This window comes from Diachasmimorpha longicaudata, chromosome 2 (assembly GCF_034640455.1).
Source record: "Diachasmimorpha longicaudata isolate KC_UGA_2023 chromosome 2, iyDiaLong2, whole genome shotgun sequence".
In the NCBI taxonomy this organism is placed as follows: Eukaryota; Metazoa; Arthropoda; class Insecta; order Hymenoptera; family Braconidae; genus Diachasmimorpha; species Diachasmimorpha longicaudata.
The window spans coordinates 11,548,789-11,576,177 of NC_087226.1; the positions used below are offsets into that span (position 1 = coordinate 11,548,789).

At 37.4% G+C, this 27,389-nt stretch overlaps 1 protein-coding gene across 4 annotated transcripts in view; it reads right to left on the bottom strand.

The window, feature by feature from the left end:
• Positions 1 to 676: 676 nt before the first annotated feature.
• Positions 677 to 27,389, bottom strand: part of LOC135172035 (phosphatidylinositol 3-kinase regulatory subunit alpha) — a 51,127-nt gene continuing 24,414 nt past the window's right edge. For 3 of the 4 annotated variants that reach the window (XM_064138410.1, XM_064138417.1, XM_064138425.1), the window contains 9 exons: positions 22,633 to 22,742; positions 15,375 to 15,509; positions 12,166 to 12,439; positions 11,964 to 12,062; positions 6,826 to 7,011; positions 6,577 to 6,705; positions 6,043 to 6,250; positions 4,675 to 5,907; positions 677 to 4,146 (listed from right to left, as the gene is read on the bottom strand). In XM_064138410.1, the coding sequence (XP_063994480.1) occupies positions 3,867 to 4,146; positions 4,675 to 5,907; positions 6,043 to 6,250; positions 6,577 to 6,705; positions 6,826 to 7,011; positions 11,964 to 12,062; positions 12,166 to 12,439; positions 15,375 to 15,509; positions 22,633 to 22,742 (2,654 nt within the window). In that variant the 3' untranslated portion in view covers positions 677 to 3,866. Of the gene's footprint in view, positions 4,147 to 4,674; positions 5,908 to 6,042; positions 6,251 to 6,576; positions 6,706 to 6,825; positions 7,012 to 11,963; positions 12,063 to 12,165; positions 12,440 to 15,374; positions 15,510 to 22,632; positions 26,589 to 27,389 lie in introns of those variants that run through there. The other variant, XM_064138409.1, reaches the window with a different exon arrangement.

The following is a 27,389-nucleotide window of genomic DNA, read 5'->3' on the forward strand; positions in this document are numbered from 1 at the left end:
GCCCTATAACGGTGTAGCTATTCATGACGACATTTGCGAGGTAATCTCCGAATTCTGTAGTAAATGCCTCTGAAGCTCATGGGTTCAGAACAAAAAATAGCAGATAATTTTAAAGAACAGATCGAGAAGGATTTTTGAAATTTTTTTATCCTCCCGATAACTCCTGAAATATATAGAAACAATCCACTGGTTATCTGGATAACGAAAACACGACATAAAGTGAGGAGAGAAGAAGCGTTGCCTGTCCAGAAATTTCTCGTAGCTTCAAACAATTGGTCAATGAAATCGAAATATCCAGGTATGTACATCGATTACAAATAATGGTCCGAGGCTGCAATACTCACCATCAGTGCAAAAAAAATCCAATTCAGTGATGATGTGACAAAATATAAATAGACCCTATCTCATCTACTGTCAAAATATCTCGAAAGTTAATTTCGGAAGAAATATAGAAATTTTCTGTAGATTTTTTTTAGCAATAACTAATTTCGTTACTAACATTTCTCTAAATTGAATAATTATGAAGATGGGTCGATTTTCAACAAAAACAAAAGATAGGAATATTTATATTACCACCATCGAAATTTGACACAATAAAAAACAGCAAAAACGGCAGAATCTGATAGCAAATACCACAGCCTCCTAAGGTTCATTCGAAAGTAATTAAAAATGTAGATATTATGCAAATATATGTGTATATGTATGTATATATAGAACTTTTTTCACTTTTCTTTTCTCTCATATTTTTTTTCTATACAATTATTGAGTGAATATATATGTACCTAATAATTTCCTTGTATTCACAGTGAAACGACGAGGTTAGACATGATCATGATCGTATGTTCCACTGATTACCCATCTTTCGAAAAAAAAACTAAAAGATGAATATTAAAAATGTAATTGATAAAAATTATAAAAATGTCCATTCCGTTCATTAAGGCCAACTTCACTTAGTCACTCATCTTCTTTAAACGACATGATAAAATTGAGATCATTTGATCGCCAGTACTTGGATACAATGAAGATAATTGAATATTCTCGTAATACAATCGATATTAATTAAACGAATTTTTAAAAAATCACACAATCTCCACCTCTCACTCATCTTGTCTCATTTTAAAAAATTACTTCAATCACTTGAGTCAAGTTTTTCTTTTTTATTATTTCTTCCTCACTTTTTTTTCTTTTTTTTTAATTATCACAGGAGCACCTTCAAGAGACTCGCATGCATTCAGAGGCTCTAACACAAGTCAGACGCGCTCGAGTGCCCTCGCATTGTCACCGAGCCCTGACCCACTTGACATCAGCCCTCCAGAGCTGAATTCATCGTACAAATTATTATTATCCCTTTCATCATTTTTTCTTTAATACAAAAAAATATTGCCCACAATTTCTTAGACTCCTCTTAAATTTCTATTCAATATAAACAATTTTCACTTTGTTCAAATAGGGCTTATCAACTTCATTTTCCACTCGGTTTTACACTTATAAAAAAAAGCGTTACGTCTAATGAATTATACACAAATTTACAAAAATTCAAAGCAGTTTTTTGCATTAGTTATCATTTTCGTTCTTCTTAGTACATAATAGAATTTAGCACGTCAATCTCTATCGTCATCTTCATTTGTTTCAACCCTCGTCGTTCCACTGAATCGATAAATCCTTGTTCATTGTTTTAATTGTTTCACTTTCATCAACTCGAGTCATTTACTCTCGTTCATTCATCATATAAAAAATTCATTTACACGTACCCACAATTCTTGAACAATCTTGTATCCATTTCTCACAACTTTGGTAATGCAATGAACGAGTGCATTTGCAAATAATATTAGACATTAATTACCGATATTAATTCGATACACTTTTGGAATTTACACTTGTGACCGCCATGTAAACCCAAAATTTCTCAAATTATTCGGATAGTTGAAGAAAAGCTGTACTGCTTTTCAAATTTTTAATCGATACAGCATCTTGGGAGTGAAGTGGAAAAACATAACTAACGTGATTCGACATTCACAAGAAGATTGGAAAAATCTACAATAAATATCTTGTAATTTTCTCCTAAAATCATCAACTATCGAGTTAAATCCATTTTAACGAGACGTTTCCCCACTTCACTGCTGGTTTATTGCATATAATCTTTTAAATGCTGATAAAGTCAATAATGCTCCTCGTTAATTACAATATTTGAGATCTCTTTTCCACAATTCATCGTTCCAAAACGAGAGTAATTGATCGTTAACACTCTCTAAATAATGATTTTGCAAAAACAATAACAACGGATTTATCGTCAACATTATCGTGTGGAAAAAAAGGGGTGGGGGTGGGTGGTATGGGCCGAATATACCTCCTACACTCATACGTCTACAAGTATGTAAATAGCATGATAAAAACGACGCCTTGAAGGTAATAAACGTCACTTCATCGCCCACAACACAATATTTTCTTGAATACTCGTTGATGACAAGTAGAGAGCAATTTAACGTGCATTTACTTAAAAAAACCGGCATACTTTAATCATCATTAATAAATTCATATTTCATCTCTCACACTAATTTTACATTTATCGCAATTAATTACATTTATTTAAAAAAGATAGTACATACGTCACCTCATCAACACTCTTGAATTATTTCAATTTGAAAATCATATAAAAGAAAATTATTCACGTTTCTCCATGATTTTTATATTCTATTTCTCTCTAACCTTTTGACATTATTCGCGATTAATTATATTTCATCATACGAAGGGACTATTGCCTTGTGCTCAACACAAGGACCAGTACAAATTTTTTAAAAAATCGAATGGGCGCATAGGAAATCTTTCTTCTTTAGAAGTTGGGGGACAATTGAAAAGAAACGGAATTATATAAGAAACAACAATTATTCAAAATAAAACACCCATCATTCGTCTTATTGATCTGAAATCACAGATAGTTATTTCTAGAAAAAAAGTTGTTTAAAAAGATGGGAGAAATAATATATGTATAAACCGACTTCTCCTTACTTCGAAAATAAATTGACGCACCTTAAGGGACTGGCACAGCACTTATAAATTACGTAAAAATTACCCTCCTTTCTTGGCAATTCATTAATTTGTGATTATTTCTTTCCTTAGTTTCTTGTTCTAAGTTTTTTAAAACGTCGAACAAAGAACATATTCGTTGTTACGATGGAGAATAAAGTCAACAGAGGAATGACGATGCACGAGCGAAATAATTTAATTGAAGAATTGCAGTGATAGATTGTTTTGAATTTCTGTTGAACTGTTATTACTTTTTACCCATTTTATTGAATAATCGCGCAAGCGTACTGCGCGCTTTCCCAATAGAAACATTCAAAAGAACATGTTTCATAATGCGAAAGTTAACAGAATTCAATTTTCCATACAACTTATTCTATTGAGATATCATCTGTCGAAATTTCTCAAGTCAAATTTTCCAAGTTTTTTTTCGTTGATTCTTATGAAGTGAATATTTTATTTATCGATTACGCTACGTCTTTCTATCAATTGTTTCGCACTTGTGAGTATGATTTATAATCCCTACAGGATTATTTGTCAGGTTTTCATGAGAATTGATTTTTGACAGTGATTATTCCCCTTAGAAATGGGGCTTTTTAGCTTACGTGGTAATGGGAATTGGTGTTTTTTTTAGTTTTCATCGGAAGGACAGAAACTGGCTTGAAGCGACAAGACTCACGGATTATAGATTATTATTGTTATATGGTTGGCGGTACTTTACCATTTCTATGGATTCATTTTCTTCACCTATTTTCTTCTCCATAGGAGTCATGAGGTGACTCGATGTCAATTATTTTTTATCCAAATGAGCACTCTTTTGACATTACAATTGAATGCTGTAGATTTCAACCACCCTGACGCATACTAGCAGCCACCAATGCCATTTGATTTTGAGTTTGTGTCATAATTAGCCGCTCCTGAGCCTGGAGACGGGCGAGATCTGTCGGTGATGCAAATGCTGGGTACGTGAGAGTTGTGTTTAGACTTTCGTTGTGCTCCTCAAGGGAATTCTGAGCGTAATGAAGGACTAGCTGCTTCAGGTTTTCGTAGATGTTGTATGGATCAGCGAAACCATAACCGCGCTCAGTTGCGTAGATTATGCAATGATTAACGGTTCCATTACACCTGAAAATGTAAAAGGATGATGAGAAAGTGACATCCACTACTGAAGAGGCAGATTTATAGACAGATTTAATTACTGTTAACGAAGCTTCCCAATTACTAACAGAGTTTATGGGTAATCAACGAATGGCATTAACAGTTGCATACTTTCTATTTTATTGCATATTTTTTATCCATTTCAGTTAAAATGTTACTATTAGTACATTCGTGTGATTAGAGTCTGAATTGTTCAATTTGAGGCGAGACAGCGATGAAATTTATCTCTACCGATGACTGTTAGATATTCTCATATTAAAAGAACAAAAAAAATCAAGCTTCAATTTTTTTGAAATTTATCGAATAGCCTGACGAGCAAGAGTCTTACTCGTCAGGCTAATGGGTTAATTTCAATTCCATTGATTTCATAAAAGCAATTTCATTGATTTATATCATAACTGCGATTCATTAATGAAATCCTATAAAATTCTAAATTTAAATTTGCATTGCCCCAAATTTTCTTATCTAAAGACGAAAAAATGAAAGTGAACTCACATAATCGACAGGGCATACTGTCCAGTCCTAGACTTTCTGACCAAAAACGTGCCATCGGGTTTGTTAGCGAGAACCCTATCAGCATCGTCCCTAGTTCCCTCCAAATAGGACCACGTTCTCTCATCGGCATGCACATCCAAATCAAACTCCTGAAAGTCATTCAATACAAGTTCAGCACCGAGTGGATTAGAGTAAGAATGATTCAACGTGATCTGATTGATCTTGGTTTGCTGTACGCCATGCTTTCTCAGCCACACCAAATGCCTGTCCCTCTGTCTCATCAATTGCACCATGTCAGGCTTGAGTTTGTACATTTCACGCTCAAGCGTCCTGTTGTACGCAATCTGTTGTCTCAAGCTGTCGTCCAGTTGTTCCTTGCTCTCCTCCAACGATTTCAAACGACTCCTCAATAGTTCAGCATTATCAGTCAGCGTGCACTTCTCATGAGGCTGTGCCTCCTTTTGGAATTTGTCCTGGAGTTTCATCTGATCCTCGAACATTTTTATTGCTTCGCAGAAGGCGTCCAATGCCTGACGCTTCAATTGCACCTCGTAGGCCGTTCTGTTATACAACTCCGAACACTCTTGATACTGTTTCATATGACTGTACATCTCTTTGTCCAATTCAATGAATTTTGCAAGCACGTTGGGCATGTCGTTGGTCGTCGAGGCTATTTCCTCGTCCTGCTGAGATCTCGATACTGGATGCAGGAGTTTAATATCCAGTGTTGCGTTGTACTGAGCTAGGGAACAATTGCGGTAGTGGTCCACGAGCTCGATTACCGAGTGGAAATTAAAGGGCTCGGAAAAACCATATTTTCCACCCCGGTGGCAAATCTTGATGAGCTTATTAGTGCCACCTTTGCGGAGGGTCAGGGTGTACTCCCCTCCTTTGGAAGACGCATTACGCACCAGGAACGTACCGTCTGGAGAATCTACCATCATCTCGTTAACTTCGTCACGGGTTATGTCGCCCCAGTACCATTCTGCTTCCGAGAGAGAGCGTGGCCTGTGTGCTTGATGTTCCTTGCTCTCTGCACTCATTTGTCGATCGCAGAGTATTGCATCCTCATCCCGCATAGAGAATGTCTCAATGGGATATTGAGGACGTGATACCTTGCGTGGAGGCAATTGAGGCGCACTGGCAAATTCTGGCAATCTCTCACCCCAATCACCGTGTAATAACAACAGTTCCATTATACGTATGTGGACCTCGGTGTTGTATACAACTTGACTGTAATTGGTAATAGAAGTGTTTATAGGGAGAATGCATTTGAGAACTTCGATTGTAATGGTTAAGCCATTAATTGATAAATTGATATATTAGGAGATGCAGGGTTGGGGGAGGTAGATGAATCGATATACTCACATGATACGCTCCCAAGGGGGTCTGAGGATTATGTGACAAAGCACTTGAACGAGGATTGTTGGTGGTTCCGTAAAACCCCGGGTGTGTTGTATTTGACAAACGCGACAGAAGTGGGACATTAGATAGTACAATGTACTCTTATGGTGTTCCGGGAGCTCTGCCGCCAATTGATTTAGTTTCTTGGCACATTGTTCATCGCTTCTCGAACCTGAAAGAGTCGATTATCAGTGTGATTATGAATTTACTGTAATTAGATTAAGTTTATGGGAGAAACAAAGGGCTGGCCATTTGCGGGAATTCAATTCAAGCTTGCAAAATTTCTATTTTCTAACCAAAGTTTATTATACTAATAAATTCATTAAGTACATTCCAATAAATGCACTTTAAGCACTGAAACAAATTTGATAAAAGTTGAAACTCCCTTGGAATTGTTTCCTCACAAATGGATTACCAACTTATTGAATTTACCTACAGGTTCATGAGCATTAATAAAATGTTATGAAACAAGTTTTACCATTTAATGGAATTATTTACCTGCAGCATCTAAGAATCTGTCGTACCATTGTACAGGAATAATAGGATCCGGCAATTCTCGTAAAAACTTTTTCAATACGCTCGCAATACAATAGGGGTTGTACGAGCTCAAATCCGTGTTGTAGACATCTTAATGCAACAGAAGAAGTGAATTTATCATATTAATGCAAACACAATATGTCAGTAAATGAAAAGCATCTTTTATGTTTTTCTTTATTTTCATTATTTCATTTATATTCATTTACGTACCTTGATTGAGCGCTTGTCGTAATGCAATAATCTGGTCGTTGGGTGAACTGTTGTGATATACTTTGTAGAGATCGAGTGTTCCGTCAATCATTGCACGCTCCTCGAGAGCCAAAGTGCATCTCTCGACGAGGGCCGGTGCTTTACGTGACGCTGCATCGAATTGTGAACACAAGGCGAGGCCAAAAACTAAACAGAGAGGATCATCATTACATTTTTTTGATCATCTTATTACTGAGGAGCTCCTCAAGAAGCTCAGGAAAAATAAAACAGGCACATAATAGTGATGAATAATCATTACTGTCAGGTCAATTGATTTATAGCAGGCAATAAATAAAAACTGAAATTGAGAATATCTTAAGAACATAACACTTTTGAATTTAAATGTTTTTTCTTTCGTGATCTATGAAATACGAGGCGAAGTCTCAATGATCTTCTAATCAACTTGCGAATATCTTGATATCTTGAATGTCATTTGGAAACAGCTCCCAAATGGACAATTTTTGCAAATATGTCAGAGAATGGCAGGTCAATCAGAGAATGTCAAAGAAATTAGTCTACGAAATGTCATGCAAAAAAGATATCCTAACATTTTACAAGAAATATCGTACATCTCATTCATGATTCTGGTAAACATTTTCCATTTCTCCTCTTCAACCATTCCATACTATGAATTATCTTAATATTCGTTCTTCCGCTCTTCATTACGTTATTTCCTCTTAAAATATTGTACATAATATGGAAATTCCAAACTGATGACCTTCTGGCGGCGCCCAGCCGCAAGCTTCTCGCGACGAGTTCCGTTAAAAATTAAATAAAATATCTTACATCAAGAGATATCTACGGAATAATCTTCAAACCAAGTCAAATACTCATCGCCACTTCTCACAAATTATGAATGAAAATACTATTGAATCATGTGACCCCAATCTCCATATAGCATATAACACTAGGGATAAAGATGGCATTAAGCAGACTTTTCTGATGTCCTTCCTCCGGGGATTTAGGAACAGAAAAAAGACTGTACTCAAGTAATAAAAAAGGAAAACGAGAGATATCTGTGTGTCGGGCACTCGACAACGGTCACAATTGTTAGTTAGCATGAATTACACGACTCATACAATGAACTCTACTCTTGATATGAGTATCCATTTACAGCGGCGTAAAAGAGGCATAAAATGAAGAAGAAAAAAAAAATATGAATTAATTTCTACAACTCGAACGCCCACGCGCCCCCTTCGGAATTATGCGCACTTGGCTGCAATATTTGCCGAGTGTGAATTTCAAAAAAAAATAAGTACTTGAATACTGGGAACATGTAGTCTTGATAATTCGTAGTAAAGTTGTAGGACGCAATGAATGTGGACGAGTGAAGACGTCCAAATTTGGATGTAATGGTGTATATTGTGCAAGACCTTTTTATGGACTGTATGCGAGATAAAAAAATTTCCAATCTTTGTCTTCCTTTTTCCTGTCGTTTTTATCACGGGTGACTCTGAACAAGACTAGCAAAGACCATTCTGTTAGCTAACAATATATCCGACATGGAATACCTTCCAAGATTTTCTCATAAATCACTCATCATCGAGACAATTGCCCATATTTCTACGCTTGACTGCTAAATTCTGCAGTTAATTTCTTCATCTCCCATCACAATTATTCAATTACCTATGAATCAAGAGACTCTGTCGTAATGTCAATGGCGTGATTAAGTCACACAAATGACTCTGATGTGTTGATTCCACGTGGATTCACTAATATCAATCATGCAAATCGGAAAATGAACATATACACAACTTTTTTAGTGCAAAAAAAATTCACTAAAAAATCCTGTGTTATACATAAAAATATAATCTGCACAGTTTTCATTCATAATAACTTTTTATCTAGGGTAATTGATGAATGATTATAATTTCCAACAATCATATCACGAGGGAATGAGAATAATACTTATCATTATCAGGTGGTTTACTAATTTGAATTTTCAACAAAGTGACTCACAATAGTCCTCGTTATTCTGCTCTGTACATTCTCCATTTTCTGTTTAACGTGACAATTAGAGGCCAATGAATGGACGCAACCTGTTTTGAGCGATCTCGACTTGATTAATGGTAATGTTCATTAGTTATCCACGTGGATTACTAATCTCACCAATTTGAACGGAGTCAATAATTATTCCAGTCGTGGTCTGATGAAGAAAAAGATTATTGCCTTCCAACAAATGCACGAGGAAATATAACCAATTATTGTAGATAAGATTTGTATGAAGATCCGATTTTCTGCAAATATCTTGAAAATTAATGCATTCATTTGCGAATATGCAGTAATGATTTTTCACAGCTCATGAAATTCTCTACAAAAAAGGCCCTCGAATTATTTGTTCAAACTATTATTTTCGGCACATTATTCCCGTCCAGTAATTTCGCAGATTCTTTACACAACATAATTATAGGCTTTCTCACTCATTGAATTTAAAAATGCCATAGGTAAAAAAACTAATTTTTTTTTCGATGTAAATATTTATGAAACTAGTGGATTTATCGAAGAATCCCAGAAGACCTTTTTTTATGGCCCATAAAGATCTCTGCAAGAGAGGTTCACTGAAGTTTTCCTCCAATATTACTACTCCCAGGGTACATAATCCCCATAAAGTTGTCTCATTCATCTCTCCTAGATTTATCCATCCATTATAACAATCACCCAATAGAAAAACAATCTATTAGAAACTATCTAATACCGTCGATCCAGTAACTTCTCGAGCTCTAGAAATATTTATAAAACGATTTGCAGAAAATCTGGATTTCCATCAGTCTTCATTTTTATTCAGAATACTTCAATTTTACCGATTTATATCACTGAAGTGTGGGATCTGAATTCGTAAAATTGGGGATTATGTAATTAAAAATCCATTTTAAAAACCTTTGATTTCGACATTTGTAACTCGAATTTAGAAACTCTATCGACCGTTAAAACCTAATTTTGTTCCTCTGTGAGTATTTTATTGAAAAATTCAAAAAACTGCTTTTTATAGCCCATAAACTGCTCGATAAAAATGTGAACTGAAGTTTCCCTGCAAAACCACTGTTCCCAGAGTAACTGATCCTCACGAAGTTGTCTCATTAATTTCCCCCAGATCCATCTATCAATCATAAGAATCACCCAATAAAAACGAATACCTAAAAATAATTTCAATCCACTAACTTCTCCAACATTTTCTCCTCCACTTGATACGACGATTTAAGCTGACTAGATGAAGACAGTCTGGTCTTGACAATCATTTGCAAATTAAATTACGAGACTAAATGGAGTAGACGGGGAGAAGACAGAAGTAGATGAGCGCTAGGGGGTTGAAGGGAGAGGGAAAGTAAAGGGCGATAAATGGAGGTGATGAACCGGAGACTAAAGTAATGGCCACAGCATTTGTGTCTGTGGGCACTGGCGCCACTCGTATGAATTAACCGGCAAAATGCGCACTCTCGGTCATTCCCAATGTATACCACGTGCAATGTTTTGTGATACCATTATGGCATGCGCCCATGGATTCACAAGTGAGCTGTATTATTGCACAGTTGCCATAGAACACGTATATTTGTTGTGTCTAAATGTGCACAATCGAGTAACTTCCGACATGAGCAACACTTATGAGACAATCGATTATTTTATAGCTCGGATCTGCATATTTAAGTTTATTGTTTGAAATGTCCTTGAAATATCTCACGTACAAAATTGACTATGACAGATCTATAATCAAACCTCGATTGGACGGTTTCACTGAATGCAGATGAACTTGGCGATTTTTTTATGGTAAAGACTTCACGTATCGATGTTGGCAATCAATTTCTCATCATGGAAGATGAGGTATTGAAAATTATTTAATGAATAATTTTGAACGCATTGGATTGAGAGAAGATTTAACGAAATATTTTTTGTTGGAAATTTTTCATAGAGAATGCACAACGCCTTCTGGCATTTTTCGATATAACTACTAGTTTTCGAGATATTAACGAAATACTGGAAATTAATTTTCTCATGAGAAAAAAAAATAGCAGAATAGATCGCAAATGACTTGAGATTTACTAGGTTCATAAAAAATTCAAGAAAATCTTTCCTGTAGATATTTTCATGCCATCGCTCATAAATCACAAATTTTATGAGCATTTTCAGAATAATTTACAAACATTTTAACAGTTATCTTTTTGTCGTACTAGTTTTAATGATGGTATACTCGTAAATTCTTTTTCTTCACCAATTGCATAATGATAATTTTTTTAGGGCGATGAACTTATGGGTAACAATTCTATTAAAACTCTGAGCTTTGGAATATAATTGAATTTCGTACTGTTTGATAAATTCAACTGAATGTATCTGTACGCTGAAAATTTTACATCTCTCTGTGGTTTAACACAATGATACTTCCAAACTCGCGGTTTTATCTCGATAAAACGTGAGCATTACACTTAATATCTGTCGTGGTTAACCTCGAGCAAGTGTGAATAATGGCAACGGTGGCTATAATCATCGCATTGTCCTACTGCGACAGAACCACAAAATTGACATATGTATTTTTTCATGTTGGGGTAAATGTAAATCCTTCCCTTCCAGAATCCATTGGGATACAGCGTTTGAATACGTTAGAACATTCGGGAATTGAGTAAACCTAAGTGTTGTCTTAACGTGTGTAAAAAATTATAAAGACCGAAAAAATTGCAAATAGAAAAATATATAAATATCAAAGATTTGATCGAAAATGCTCCGAAATATTTTTGGTTTAATGTTTTTGCCTTTAGACCGACAATTTGCTATTGATTTTTTATATTTGCATCAAAAAGAGTTGACTCGTTAATCAAAAAAACTGAGAGTACGTATTTTAGAGGATATTAACTCCTGGGTAATGTCCCTGAGCCTACTGTTTCCATACACATTTACGAAGCGAACGAGAGTGAAACATAACACTCAGACATACAAATGTCGAGTCATATATTCCTTTTCATTCTGCTCTTCTGATATTCTTATCTTATCCTATTAATATCAAGGATATGTGAGAAGAGATCTGCGATGAAATTCTTTGCAATCTTAAAATTGTACATTATCTGTACAAAAACTTCTAGCCATCTTTTTATATTAATATGTTTCGTGCTCACCTGAACTCAATCGATTGTTTCGGCTCTCTGGGTCGGATGGTACGCAGACCGCGGGTAAACCCGTTGCCGAGCACGTTCTGTGGGCGACCAAACCGCAATCTAAAATAAGAATGAAATAAAGAAAAATAAAAAATTGCATGTCAAAAGGAGATGTTTGACTGGCATATACCACCCGACAATTTCAATTGATTAAGCAACACACCGTGGCATAAGAATCCTTGATGCAAGAGACCCCGAAGATATTTGTGGCACTTGTCACATCTCTCCAAAACACTGAAACTGTGTGACACTAAATTGTGCTGATTACTACTACTACCGAGTATCGCAGCAGTATCAGTGGTTTTGTTAGTATCAATGCTCGATAGTGATGCTGATGATTTTGATGCCTCAGACGCTGGTGATGTTGACGACTGGCACAGCTCCTCGATGCACACCAGGATATTCTTCTGATGAAACTCATCCTTTATTCCCATATTCTAAATGAGAGAGAAAATAATTAATGCGATTGATTGCAGAGCATGTCTCAGTTTGTTCAAACCATTCGAATATCAACTTGACATTTTCCAATGCCGATGACACATTCTCATCCATTTGATTAAACACTGTGTTAAATAAATCACCCGAATCTTCCGATATGTTTCCAACATGTTTCCTTTTACAATAAAATTGGTATTAAAACATGACGCAATTCCAAAATGATTTTTCATCAGCTGATAACTAGTCGGTATGAAAATTATCAAGATACAATATTTATTGAATATCCCAGAATTACCATTTAACTCACATCTTTTATTTCTCCGTGGGTATCGTAAGGTTGAATTAAAAACAAAAAAATCTGCAAATATTTTTCGGGTTGAAAAAAATTTGGTGTGAGAGAGAAGGATCATATCCTTAGCTTTATTTTTCGTTTCTATCTATCCCGATACTTCTGTAATCTAACCCAGATTTTTCTTCTATCATTGCGTTATCAGTTCGTGAACTAGTGATTTCTGGATAAAATCGCATCTCACCTTTACCATGGAGAATTCCATCACTCCTCCCAAATGCCTTATGACGCTTTTTCCCCAAACACCTCATTAGGGTGATAATTACAATCCCAGAAAATAACTCAATTCCCCTTAAAAGTAAAATTCTAGTTACTGTCAAGAGTAAATGAAAGTAAATCGTGAACATCTCGCAGCCCCTTTCTTCGTTACGAAAATTTCAACCTAAAAAAAACAAATCCCTGAAAATCCCCCCATCTTCCTCTGATCCTCCGATATCCCCCCAAAAACTAATCGCAAAGTTCCCTTATTCCAACTTATTTAGTTCTACCACTTTTCTACTGACTCGAATCAAACAACCTGAACTGAAAGCATTTTTTCCTCAATATAGGAAGGTACATAATAGTAAAAGCCAAGCGTAATCTTGAAACCGGTGGGAATTGGGAGACGAGATTGCGGCTTCTATCTCCCTCCCCCTCCTTTCTCCCTCGCCCTCTCACTCTCTCTCTCTCTCTCTCTCCATCTCTCTGCTTCACATTAAGGAGGGAGAGGTCTCGTGGCCAACAAAACGTGACATTCGCTTGCCGGCAAAAGATCGTGAGCCAAAACGAAGTCACGGTGAACGCAGAGAAGAACGACGCTCAGACTAGATAAAAGAACACAAAAAAAAATCACGAAAAAAGAAAAAGAAACTGTGAAGCGAGGAAAAAAGAGCGAGAGGGGCCAAGAGGGTGGGTAACGGAAGGAGGTGAGTTTAAAGTGAAAGAGGGAGTTTTGCTGTGGGTCTTGGGCTTAGAGTGGGAGTATGTCGTTTCCACACACAAGAAGGACACAAGATCACCGTGGACAATTTACGAGTCGATTAGTATGTTAATCGTGATTTACGCTGATGAAAAAGCCTTGGCGCCTTGCATCGTTTTTTCACACTCTTTTTTTCAACGAATATTCCACGTTTCCATTTTTGTACCCCTCCCCCTCCCCCCCGGCCTACCGCGAGTCTACTTCAACTACCACGAAAATCAGCGGTGCTATACTGAGCAGCAACACCAGTGAAATATTCCGTGAACTATAAATTATCGGGGTGTTTTACGTGGATGAAAATAAAGTGAGGATATCATTGACTGAACTCCCTTAATCATTTTCCAAGGTTTTAACATTTTTTAACTCGTTTCATGAAGTATGTGGAGATATTTTAGAGAATAATTTTACTGGGGGATCAACAAATAGATAAAAGTTTAAATGAAGGGAATATAAATTGTCAGAATAAATAATAATGTAGCATTTCAGTTGATGAGAATCTAAATAATCGTCAATGTTCTGACTTAATCATGGATTAACGAAATAATTTGGATCGACTGAGCAAAAGTATTGCATTTAATTCCGCCTCCGGAACAGATCTCCCCTCGTCATTTTTATTATGATATTTTCCAAATCCAATACCGATTTATGCAGAGTTATCCTCCCATTCTTTGCAACTACACAACAGATTTAATCTCAATATTTCCCAAGGTCCATGCTTCACTTGAATAAAATAACCATTTCAGCAACAAAGAAACAAGTCAAAATACACTTTTCGTCGATATCTGAAATAGTTTCATCTTTATCACTACGTCTAAGTCATCCTCAAAGTATTTATACTCTTTGCAACAGTGTATATCCAGTGATACGAGCTGTAAAATGTAGCAGAAAATAACGGTAGGAAAGGCATCGCTCGAGCGAGAGCCAGGCACATTCATAAAACTCGAGCTAATAACGATTCACGTAGATACTTGGTGGGGGGGCTTTTATCGTTCGACCTCGACTCTTTGAGACTGTTAGCAATTCTTGACTATGAGAAAGAGGGGAGAGGTCACATGGGAGCCCTTTTTATCTGTATCTAGTCATTTCGAATGATTTTGTCTTATTTGATGAATTTTCATCATTGGCACTTATTGTCTCTCATTTCTTCTTCTATTGGCTGCCATTTCATCTTCAGCGACTCCATGACAATCTCCCCATTTAATATAAAAATTTTAAAATCTGCCCCCTTATGAAGTCGAGTTTTTCGCTTATGAAGAAATTAATTCGCTTTGGTATTCCGATTAACGAATAAGTTGAAAGAGCCATTTTAGTGGCTTCTAAAACTTTTATTGGAATAATTACTAATTTGTCAAGGCTATCAATATTAAATTGTCTTCAGAAGATTGTTACATCATGCCGTGAAATTAAGTGAAAAGAACATTAACGTGTCTTGAACAATTCCACTTGAATATTCAGCACTCAAGGGAAAATGTCAGTTCCTTCACTTCACTCATTGAATATTCTTGAAAAGTTCAGTAAATAAAGTGGAATGAAATTTCAAAATTTGTCACGTTTTTACTCACAAAGATAGCTCCACTTCACTATCATCGAATGAATAAAACATTGGTCAGGGGAATGTGACACTCACCATCAGCTTCTCCCGATCCAGGTGCTGCAGATCGGCCCCTTTGATATCCTTGGATTTAAATACATCGGCATATCGATACAGATTAAGGGCTGACATCCACTCGACCACATTCAGAGATGTCCACTCGCTCACAGGCTGAAAATTTACAAAAAATAGAGAATTGATTAATCCAAATGAACAATCGTTGGATGATAAATTTGTGAGTAATTTGATAAAGAAAATGCCTGCTATCAGGTGTAATTTGCGATAAGAATCGATTGGTGATGATGGGAGACCCTCGATTCATTCTGATTATTCTTCTTGATTAGTTTTTTTTTCGTGTTTGTGAGATAACGCGAGGAAAGGAGGACTGGGTTATTCGTACGAGGCTCTGTGGCCTGCCATATTGTCATCATTATATCGAGGGCTGCATATTCATTGTAGGAAAATGATGTTGGAAGGAGTTCAAATAGGCAATTACACCAAAACGTTGTGATCTATTTAAATAATGAAGGAGTGATGTACTTTGAGTTACTCTGTCTTATCTAATCGTAATACTGTATTGTATTTAAAAGTCTTTTAAATAAAAGAAATCCTTGTTTATTTCGGCTCAAGGGGAGGACAAATTTTCCGGCGAATGTGAAATCGCACGATGGACCAAACGTGAATTCTCCATTTATATTCCCTACAATTTTTTTTTTTACGGTTGTGAATGCCGTTATGGCACGCGCAGCGTGCGTGAGAAGAGGCTTTACAAACGGAGCGACAAAAAGTTCCTTGACTAATCATCTCCGCAGGGTTCCTGCATCATTAGCTCGTCATTAATCCGCCGACAGACATGAATTTACCCTGCATGGAGAAGTGGTAGTTGACAAGGTAGACCATAAAGATATTGTTTATGAAGACGGGGGAGGAGTGTTAAAACTACATGATTTAAGGCATCGTAACTTGACAGTTACAGCATCATAAAAGACGAATTACTAACAACGAGAAGACCAAAAATACATGCTTCAAGCGATATAATGTTCTATTGTTATTAAATTTGTCCCGCGTGGAAAACTCTAATCGCATCCAGTACTTGGGATGACGACCGATAAAATCAACTGGCGAGAGAAGGAAAAAAAAAACGTGAATGAATTGCGCGAAGGGAGAAATAAAGACCCTTAGTCTTCAGCCCAGAAACTCACCAATGTGGAACCCAGCAAATCGTTGCGCTGAGTTATTTCAGGCAATAAATGCTATTCTTGGTTACCCAAATACGAATTCCAAGGAAATTCTATTTTTTCCAGAGTCGTGTGGGCTAACTGACGACCAAAAAGAATTAAGGGAAATTACACTCGGGACATTTTTACTTGTCTTTGGGGTATGGGAGAAAAAAATATCTAATTTTTCTTCCGGCGAAGAAGAATTGGACGGGAATTTATTGCTGCACGAAGTGGAGGTTAATTTCGGAGGGTAAGGTAACGATTACGATTGCAAGGAATGCAGAAAAATTGGTGGGATATTCCTGGAGAATAATTTATACTCTCATTTCACATGGGAATGTGCAGATATATATTTTTTCCACTGCAAATTTATTTAAATTTCATTTCTGACAGCCACTGACCCTAATTATTCATTGCCATCATTTATTTATGCTTCAAAACACTAATTTTCTTCAATTTTTCAAGATTAAAATTTCTCTCAGCAATTTTTTATTTAAAACTGGAGTAGTTATGCATTTTGTCACGAGTTGTATCAATTATCAGACAAATACGAGTCGACATATTGTCGTAAAATTCTAGGTTATCATTAGGAAAACTATCTAATGACATTTTCTCTTTTAACTCCCCCAATCGTGGAATACTTTAATAATTAATTGACGGAATTATCATATCCGCGTTATCACGTCCTATCCACATACTAAAAATATTCTCCAACTTTTATTACATTATTCATTTGGAAACATGTGATATTGCCCTAATGAAGGGGATAAAAAAGTGATTGTTCCTGGGATAAAAAAACAAACAATAATCGTTTCTGATACAAACTACAAATATTAATTATGTCATTATCGTGAAGACGAATAACCGGAGGAAAAAAAGAATGCACAGACCACACTTGCAACAGAAAAAAAATACCCACAAAAACTTCTCTCAACAATTCCTCCCCCTCCTCCCTCGAAATCCTTCATCCTAATAATAATTTCATAATTATCGGCAAGAATAACTTCCCTATCCGGGTCGACTCATTGCATTCACGTCACCCCACTATTTATTAATTTATTCCTCGAGTCACAAAGATATAAAAAAAGAAACACTAAAAATGTTTTTCAACTCTGCATTCTTTAAGCAAATAATGAAACAAGATTCCATAAATTTTCTATCATTCTTCATGACTTTGAAATAATCAATATAAATATATAAAAAAAGCTATCATGTTTTTTCCTATTCAGAATCAATAAAAAATCATATTTATCCAGGAATTCATCAGAGTACTTCAAGTCATGATTTGTGTCTCGCATTATAATGTAATAATTACGATTGTAACGGAGCAGAGAGCCTTCTTAATCGTGAATCCTTATTTGGATTTGGCATAGAGCCAGCGTACGAATACGAATGACGGATTTACGAATGGGTGTGAGAGAGCCTTCTACTGGGAATCAGCTGCCAACTGGCAACGGCGATGAAGAGTTAACGAGAGTATACCGAGATGGAAAAAGGGAGTGAACTGGCGAGTGGAGAAAAGAGGACACGTATAAAGCGTTAATATTATCGCCTGTACAGCATCTGTGGTCCCTCTGCTTAACTCGAATTTTGTATTTCATCTGCTTAACAATTCCCCACCGCCACCCCTCCTCCTTCCCCCTGCCACCTCACTCCTCTTTCCGGTATTTATTTATTTATTTTTTTTCCCAATTCTTTTTCATTTATTATTTCTCCTTTTATTTCAGTAATAAGCAAACGGGTTATCGACAACTGGTTCAATTCTGGTTGAGACCTCGAACTCAGTCTCGTGGGACGTGGAGAAGAAAAAAAAAAAGAGGTAAATGTGTAAAATGAAGAAAAAAGAAGTTTGTTAAACGATAAAGACGATAAAGAGGAGACGTAGAGGAGAGACGGGAGAGCATTTTTATTCTTTTTTCAACTTGCTTAGTTTTTCCCCCCACCCCCTGACATCCCCCTCATGTACCCACAGATGCAATGCCCGTGACGATACACGTCCCGAGAAGCTGATAAAACAATCACGGAAAGAGTTCTCTCGAGTGTAGCTTCCATGAAAATGTAGCATTGTATGAGGTAGAATTTTTTTAATTTTTTAATTTTATTCTTGTCGTTGTCAAACACATGGAGATGACAAAAATGGAAAATTATTAGGTGAATATAGTGGTCGAGATATATATCGGAAAAATTTGGAAATTTTATTGGACTATTTTGAAGGAATTTTTGGCATGGAAGATCATCGCCAGGAGTCAAAATGTTAAGAAGAGTTTTCAATGGTGACACAAAATCTTCCTTAGATACTGAAATATTCATTGAGACCTGACCGATTTTCAACACTAGCTATTCCACAAATTTTCTGGTGTGGCGAGTATGGCATTCATTTTCCCATATTAGAAATTACTACGTTCCCACAGTAAAAATAATGTTATATCCTTTCCGTGCGGTGTAATCTGAGTGGATTGATAATTAGAGGGGGAGAAAGTTTTCAGTTGGTTGCTTGATGGTTTTTAATTGGAAGTATCATGGCGAGGTACCAAAATGCAGAGAAAATTCGACGAAATAAAATCAGATTTGAACTTTTACATTTTGAATTAAAAAAAATTCAGTCATTGAATACCACCATTTGTTAAATAAGATAATCATAACTCTTAAGGAAAACTGCGGCTTTGTTTATTGATTCTATTGAACCATTCGGATGTAATTGTTTAATCAAGTTATGGAGGTTGTCATTTAGTCTGATTTGTCACAGACGTAGGTCTAGAAAATGTCCGCAACACTCCGGATAAAATTTTTGCGAATTTTTCTAGAGAGACAATCTAGGAAAATGAATCAATAGATACATCACCATTGACTTCGTCTCTGAAAAGAGGAGCTTCTTCAAACACTTGTTACAGTTTCGAAGCTATTTGCGAAATAATGGATGCAAAAGCCGTACATTTATCTGGACGTGACATTTTGAGATTATTGGGTGTACTTAGATATGTCAAGAGACGTCTCCTCAAGAGACTGTTATGGCCCACAAAAAATGTCTCTTGACATTTTCTGATAAACTCACCTCATTTCAGGGATATTTGCAGAATAATGCCAATGGAATGCGCACCATTCTGTGCCCTCTTTAACTTATTGAGTTTACGGAAAAATGTCAATAGGTAGAATTGTCTCAACTTGACATTCCTTGATAAGCTCCTTGACTTGAGATATATTTTCAAAATCATTTGCGTGAAATATTCCCCCAGATCTACTTGTTTCAAACATAATCCCGCATTAAGCTGACTGCAATTAAGCGCTTTCCAATCTCGGCGGATTAAAAAAACTCGCTGAACTTCAAATAAAACTCAATCCCTTTGGTGCTTAATTCCCGAATCCCTCTTGGACTTCCAGCTTCGTCGATAATTCCTTTTTAACAAACTAAATTGAACTTCACTAATTAACGACCCACGAGCAAAATTCACGATTTGCAAAATTAACGAAACATCAATTAAAATCTAACCCTTTGCAATTAACTTGAAAATTCCTCACAACTATTCTACTTCATACATAATTAATTTAACACATCAACTTCACTAATTAACAACTCGAACCCCTTCAATAATTACTAGAAAAAATACAAGTAAAAAAAAAATGCATGAGAATATGTTCCGTTAATCTCCAATTTACGAGAATATTAAATCAACAGGAACCCATTAATTGAAGGAAAACCAAAATTAATGAGAGCAAGCCTCCACTCATCCCCATAATCATCAGTTTCCCTAAAAAAATAACAACCAAATCCCATGTGTCACCATTAAACTCATATACTCTCCCTTCGTTGAAAATTTATTCTCTCAATCCTGATATATATTTTTCCGCGTAATAATTCTCTCGCTTCAATACTCTAATACCACGATGGTTACCACCTGAGTATCCAATTTTGTAATAACCACCGGCACATATTTTTATCTCAGTCCTCTCCCGCACAAGCCAACGATATCTAGAATCACATGAAGCCGATGTCAATTGAACCTAAATCATCGGGTTTAACGAGAAACGCCACCAGTTTTACGGCTTTCTAGGGCGGTCCATAAACTCCCCAATGAGAGAAAAATATAATACATATATATATGCGGTCTTATATATGTAGTTATGAGTATGTACGAGCTCTCAAACGATGAAGGGTATACAGACGTCGGGGTGAGATAAAGAGCAGGATTTTTCTATTAGAAAATGATAGAAAAAAAAATTAAAAGAGAAGGAAGAAAAGACAGGGCTATAACTGCTACCGAGGCACCTTTCCCTCTGGCCTATGTATACATACACGAATCTATGTATGTATGACCTCCCCCGCTTCTGAGTTTTATCGTAATGAACGCTTGCCCATTTTCTAGCTCAACGCATTAAACTAATAATTGGTGACTTTACGCACTCGTTCGTTATGGCAGAGTTGAGGATGTTGACGTTGAGAATTAACTTCTTAAATAAATATTAATAATGGTCTCCGTTTGCTGTAAATTGTAATTGTCTGTACAACGTAGTTTGCGAGATAATTGACAATGAAATTAGGGCTTGTTAGAACGTGAAGTATGGGTCGAACGTGAGTAATAGCCTCGTTTCAGTTTTTTTTTAACGTTTTATGAGGGAGCCAAATAGATTTTCTTCCACCGAAATTAGGATTTTGAAATTGGGTGTTTCCGACCGGGTGTTTTCACTGATTATTTTTGGTATTTACTTTTATTCCGAATTTTTATTTCAGTGTGTATTTTTGTAATCATCTGCGTCCCGTTTGTTATGGAAAATGGAGAGCGCAGAGCGATATAAATTTTGAATTTCCTGTTTGGATTGAAAAAAGAAGACACCTTGATTTATTTCCACCACTCATATTGTTTGAAAGTTTTTTTTACTACAATATCTAAAATGGTATCTCGTAATTATTTTGAGACTGGACGAAAATTAAATTTACAAATGTCACCTGGGACTAACGGCTACTGGTACCTCTACGGCATTATAACATAAGAGAAACAGACCGAGTCAAGCACTTTATTACAAAAGGGTGAAAGGTGGGGTCGGCTGATGTGTCACGATGGGTTAAAAGCAAAATATGAAAGAAAGTCTCAAGAATTTTCATGATTTTTTTTTAGACGAAACGATCTCTTCAGAGTGAAGTCTCGTCTGGGTATCGTGGGCTGTCCCACTAGAATCCCTCATCATAAAAATAATTGGATATCCAATAAAGTCGTAAAAATCGACCTATTCTATACAGGATATCACCACTTTCCACCTGAATTTATTTCCAAGAAACAAAATACAGAAGAACAAAAATGTTGGAATTATTCTTTTCAACTTTACTAGAACAATGGGGACTGCTACTGGTGTTTGAAAATTTTTGCAATCGGCTGGTGATAAACGGAAGTGTTGTCTTTAAATGTGGGAATTTAGATAATGAATAACTGTTATGTCGCAATGTTGAGAAACTAGGAAATGTATAAATGGAAGTTATGAGTGGGTTGACTTGAACGGATGTTACTGCTCCTCGAATTCATCGAATAAATGATATCGTTCAATTACTCACGGGGGGGGAATATCTTGGTGCACAGTGAATGAAGATGGCTTTGATTACATTGAAAATATTTGTCACCAGCTGACGTTAATCCACACCGCCCTCGATCGAGACAGAATCTACGACCTCGGCTGGCTGAACAGTTCAATGATCTCGAGGATTAACCGAGTTTGCAATAGAAACACTCTAGATGATCATAAAATTCTAGTCAAGCGATTATTCTACTTTTTCAGTTTCAAAAATCAAGTCTACCGGTATACCATAAAAACCCAGGAAATTTCCGCTGAGATAGTGAAGATCATTCACAATAAAGCATTACTCACATAAAAAAAAAAATAGAATAAAATAAAATAAAATTCAACCACCGAAACGACTCTCTGGCCTCTATTGCGAGAAAGAGGATTGAAAATAGGCCCAAATAACATGAAACGGAAGCGGAAATTTCCTCAACTCGCTAGCCCATCCGAAATTCCCCCGCAAACCCCAAAATGACTCACTTCTCTCACATTAAAAAAAATAATTGAAAAATGTAATTTCAACTGACCTTGTCCTTGTCAAAGACCTGTCCCGGAAGTGCGTGTCCCTTGTCGGCCCATTGGCACAGGTGTTGTCCACTGAACTCCTTGCAGACAACGTGAAAACAGGCGTGACACTCTACAGGACACATAGAACCGCACATACAGCAACATAAACTTGAATATGGCTCACTTCGCCTCTGATAAGGTATCGTTATTTTACCATTACCCGTACTACCATTCTCAAGTAAACGTCTAACACCATTTTGACTCTTACAATTGCCATTGGCCCGAGGTGACTCATCACTTCTGTTACCCTTCTTAATCACCCGGCCATTCTCAACTATACCACCGTCAATTCTATCTCCCTTATCACCCCCATCATTCGTAAAAAAGCCCTCACTGCACCAGCACATGTGCCGATGAAATGAGAGTGGACGAGCGCAAAAGACATCCTGCTTATTACTATCAACACAACAGCTGTCAATACTTCCAATATCCTCATCCGAAATTGAACACTCGGAATTTTTACGCGATTCACGATTATCATACCTCCATGGTACTTTTGATTGCATCAAATTATGACTGGCAAGTGCAATGCTATTGAGCAATGCATTATCAAATAATTTATCATGATGTTTATCACTGTGGGCGAGTGTTGTCGAATTATTTCCTAAAATTTGTTGATTCCCTAGACGTCGTTGGCTTGAATCAGCCGGGTTTCTCAACCTCGCGTTGCGCTCACTTCCATCACTGGCATGCGCCTCCTGGTGTGATACAAATGATTGGTCAATCTCGTTGCTGGGCGACGAGGCGCATGGTCCATCACACGTGTTCAATGTATCACAATGCTCACTGATAACACCATCTCCATTAGCACAATTCTCCAATACACCAGGCCCCGAAGAGTAGCTAACATTGTGATTGACATGCTGCCAATTTGAATTATTGTTAATACCAAATCTCGATTGATTGCGCTCTGTCAGCGATGTACCAAGTACAACATTTGTTACATTACATTGTCCACCACTTGTAACTGGTAATGTTGTCATCTGTACACTGTTGGGAGATGTTGTAACACCAGTACTGCTTGTACTATTTGCACCCTTTCTCAGCATGTAATTGTCAGCATCAACAGCTAACATACGTGACATAGCCGGTGATTTAGTCTTACCATCATCCTCCTTCTTAGGTGAATACTTGCTAGGCTGTTTGTCATTCACGGTTATTTTTATTGTTTTACTATCTTCATCGTAATCACCATCACAGACCTGATGACGATGATCTGTCTGTCGTATTCTCGATGTGAATACGATTGACTGCACTTGGGCAGCTGGTGGCGTACTTGCCGACTGCTTCATCACTACCACAGTCAACCACTGCTATCATTCAGTAATTCAATGTGTATTTAAATTGATGATAATCTAAGGGGTTTCGTGGATTTTATTAAGTTTTGCAACTGTCTACAATGCACTGGCCAATGGCGAGCAACTTGTGGTGATTGTTTGAATAAATTAATTCCATTTTTGAATTGGCTTTTCTCGTGATTCTGCAAATTGGGTTGATTTGGATGTGGCCATTCCACACTCACTCCCTTCAACAGTTTGTGATTGGTTGTTATCGACCAAGCGTATGCTCTTGCGTAAATTTATTCTTTTTATCATTTACCAGGTTTTGGAAAAGGAGAAAAATCGCCAGTTTTTTCCCCCCCCCCCTTTTTCACTTCCCCTCAGTTTTATTATTTTTGTTTCTTACTGGCTCATGCTTCCCACAACGCAACCAATGTAAACGCGAGTTTCACGAAGCCGAACGAAACCGGTTTTGAAAAGGCGGGTATGTACAATTCCTCTGGCGTAGTGTTCCATAGAGGCTATCCAAGGAACGGTCTCGATCGAGGTGATACGCGGGAGGAATCTCTTCGTTTCCAAGGCACGTTAAAGGGGCTGTGTGATTTTTTTGTTCCTCTCCTTTCCTTTCTTCCTTTTTTTTCCCCTCTCAATCTTTTTCTGCAACTTTTTTTCAATTTTGTTTGAGCTCTAGTCAGAAAAACGCACTTCATCCACTCCTATTTTTCGGAAATCTCGTATTCCTCAACTCCGTGGAGAATTTTCTCTTCCTGAATATGATTTCTGGGGGAAAGTATCAGTTTTGTGGATTTTTTTTTCCAACGGGTTTATCTCTCTCATGCGTTTCCAAGGCTCAAATTAACGAAAAAATGTCGAGTTTGGCGCCGTCTTGGTCGCGTGCTCGACACGGAAACCCGAGGATTCCAGTGGCCTCGTATTTCTGAAGGTCATTGCTTGGACCTCACGAAAAACCTCCTCCCACTTTTTTATTATAATTTTTAACGAACAAAAAAAGCCTTTTCTTCTTCTCCACTATCTTTCGACACACGATACACGAGCTACTCTCAGTTTCGTAATTCCTCGTGATGTTTAATCGTTTTGATACGATGAATACATTGATTCGTAAAGTGTGAGTAAGAAACATGTGAAATTATATAGTCAAAGGTTTAGAACATCTCGAGTGTCAACAATTCATCTGACTTTGCTCTTTCACACTATCACTTGAATTACAGTTGCTCCATCGCAATTATTTCCTGTTATCACTTATTGCTGGCTGATTCATTAAAAAAAATTGCCCCCGTGTGATTGCGATAGCCTCCAGCTGATATACTCTGTTAAATAAATTTTGAGACAATTTTTTTTTTTGTAACTCGATAGAAGATAAAAATGGGGAAAAAAGGTTTCTAGAGATATTTTCACTTTTCCGATGGGTGACGGGGCGGGGGAAATTTTGAGGAGTGTGAAAAGTGCTGGGAGCTGGTTGCTACCCCATGTATGTACGGGTGGAAGAGTACCGAGTGGAATTATCGGTCGATCGTGATGCACACCGGCCGGTCGGTAAGACAGCAGAGCCCAGACACCGCTCTACCTCGAGCAATTTAAATCGAAAAAAATCCTCCACTGGCATCTGAATACAACTGATCAGCAAACAATCGTCCAAACGTTCATCACAGCTCAGTACAAATCATCTCATTAATTATCCTCCAATGATCCCCAACAAATGCCTCCCAACGATGCACTCAAAACCTCAGGATGTTAATCCAAAAAGAAATGCACAAATTTGTTTAATCCTCCAGTTACTCATAACTCGCCTAAAATTTCTCTGGTATATTTTTCCCTGAATTAACACCGGCTACTGCCACTTAACGCTCAATGGACGGCTCTCGTGCACCTGACACACGAACCTGCACGTTTTTCTTCATTTCCACTTGACACTTTTCAATGAATTTCATCGAAATATCGAACTCTGGCCCGGGCAAATCAATTGTAACATATTACAATTCATCAATTAATACCAGATTAATTACTCAACTATCCCGTCTCGTTTGTCTTCGAAAATCATTGAATTATCGGAGAAGCCGGCGAATAATGCTGTCTAAACCTGCATTAATCAAGCACCGGTGGCCCGGCAACACCAGTTACCTCCCCTCTGTCTTAACACTCGACTACCTTGGACTCAACTTCACCACTGTTACACTCAATCCTTCCCTTTTTTTTTCTTTCTTCCTTCGAACTCCAACAATTCCAACCGGGTGCCCTCAGTCGACTATTTCCCCGTCAATCTCGTTCTACTCCTCTCCCTTCCATTGATTAACAATTCACCCTTTCCCCGTTGCCGAAAATTCCACTGTTCATTTATTACCCCCAGGATAATAAAAGTAAAATATCTCAAATTGCTACGAATCACTCATATTCCCTGATCCTTTTTCTCTTTTTCCACTTGACTCCTTGTATCATTAAAACCGGAGTCACTCCAGCACAAGTTCTGCGATAGGTGTGCCGAGGTCGATCGACGAGAACTGCCAGGTTCGTGATCACAGCCGCTGCACGCTGCCCGTCGTTTTTTCGTTCCTCTCCGTTCTCCCCCTCGCCAACTCTCACTCACTCGTATTAAGCTCTATCTCACTTCACCCACTCACCCCCCCTCCACCGTCTTCCCTCCCTCACCGACCGGTCCCCCACCCACCCTTGTGCCCCCCTCAACCCGCCCGCGCCCATCAACCCGGCGCAGTGCTCGTTTACTCCGTTCCTTTCTTGTCTTTATAGTGGTGCCTTTTTTTTTATTTCCCTCTCGCAAACTCTCTTTTCACTTCAATGTAGACCTCAAACTTGATTTTCTTTAATTATCAACGATTTTTTATCTCACGAATGTACAGTTGTCAATTGAAAAATTCGCTTATTTTCCTCCATTCATAGGGGGTGGGGGGGTTTCGCACACTCACTTGGTCCCACTTACAATTTGTTAGTATTATATCGTGGTTTAATGTTATTTTGAGAGATCTGGCATGTGGTTTTAAATTTTGAGAATTCAATTTAATGTTTTTTTTAATGAATTTCGTGTATTTTTTAGGCTGAGATATCTTTCTTTTACGTATAACCGGCTCTTTTGGGAGAGCGAGTCTCCACTGTGGCAGTCAGGCGGCTCGGCTTACAGCTGACCGACCGGTTCGTGGTGTTCAGTTAATAGCAGTAGTTCGTGCCACGGCTCCCCGAATGTAACTCGGGGATTCAACCGAGTGGTGTGATCGGGAGAATCCGGGGTGGATCGGGAGGTATCGTGGCCTTTTGTGAACAGGGATGTAGGGTGATAGTGGAGGTGCCCTGAGTTGCTAGGCGTAAGCCCAGCTGACATTGTGAAAACCGGAGGAGAATTGGATTGTCGAGTATTTGATCGGTTTTTCTGTCTTGAGATACTCTCATTTATTCTGTCTAGGAATCAA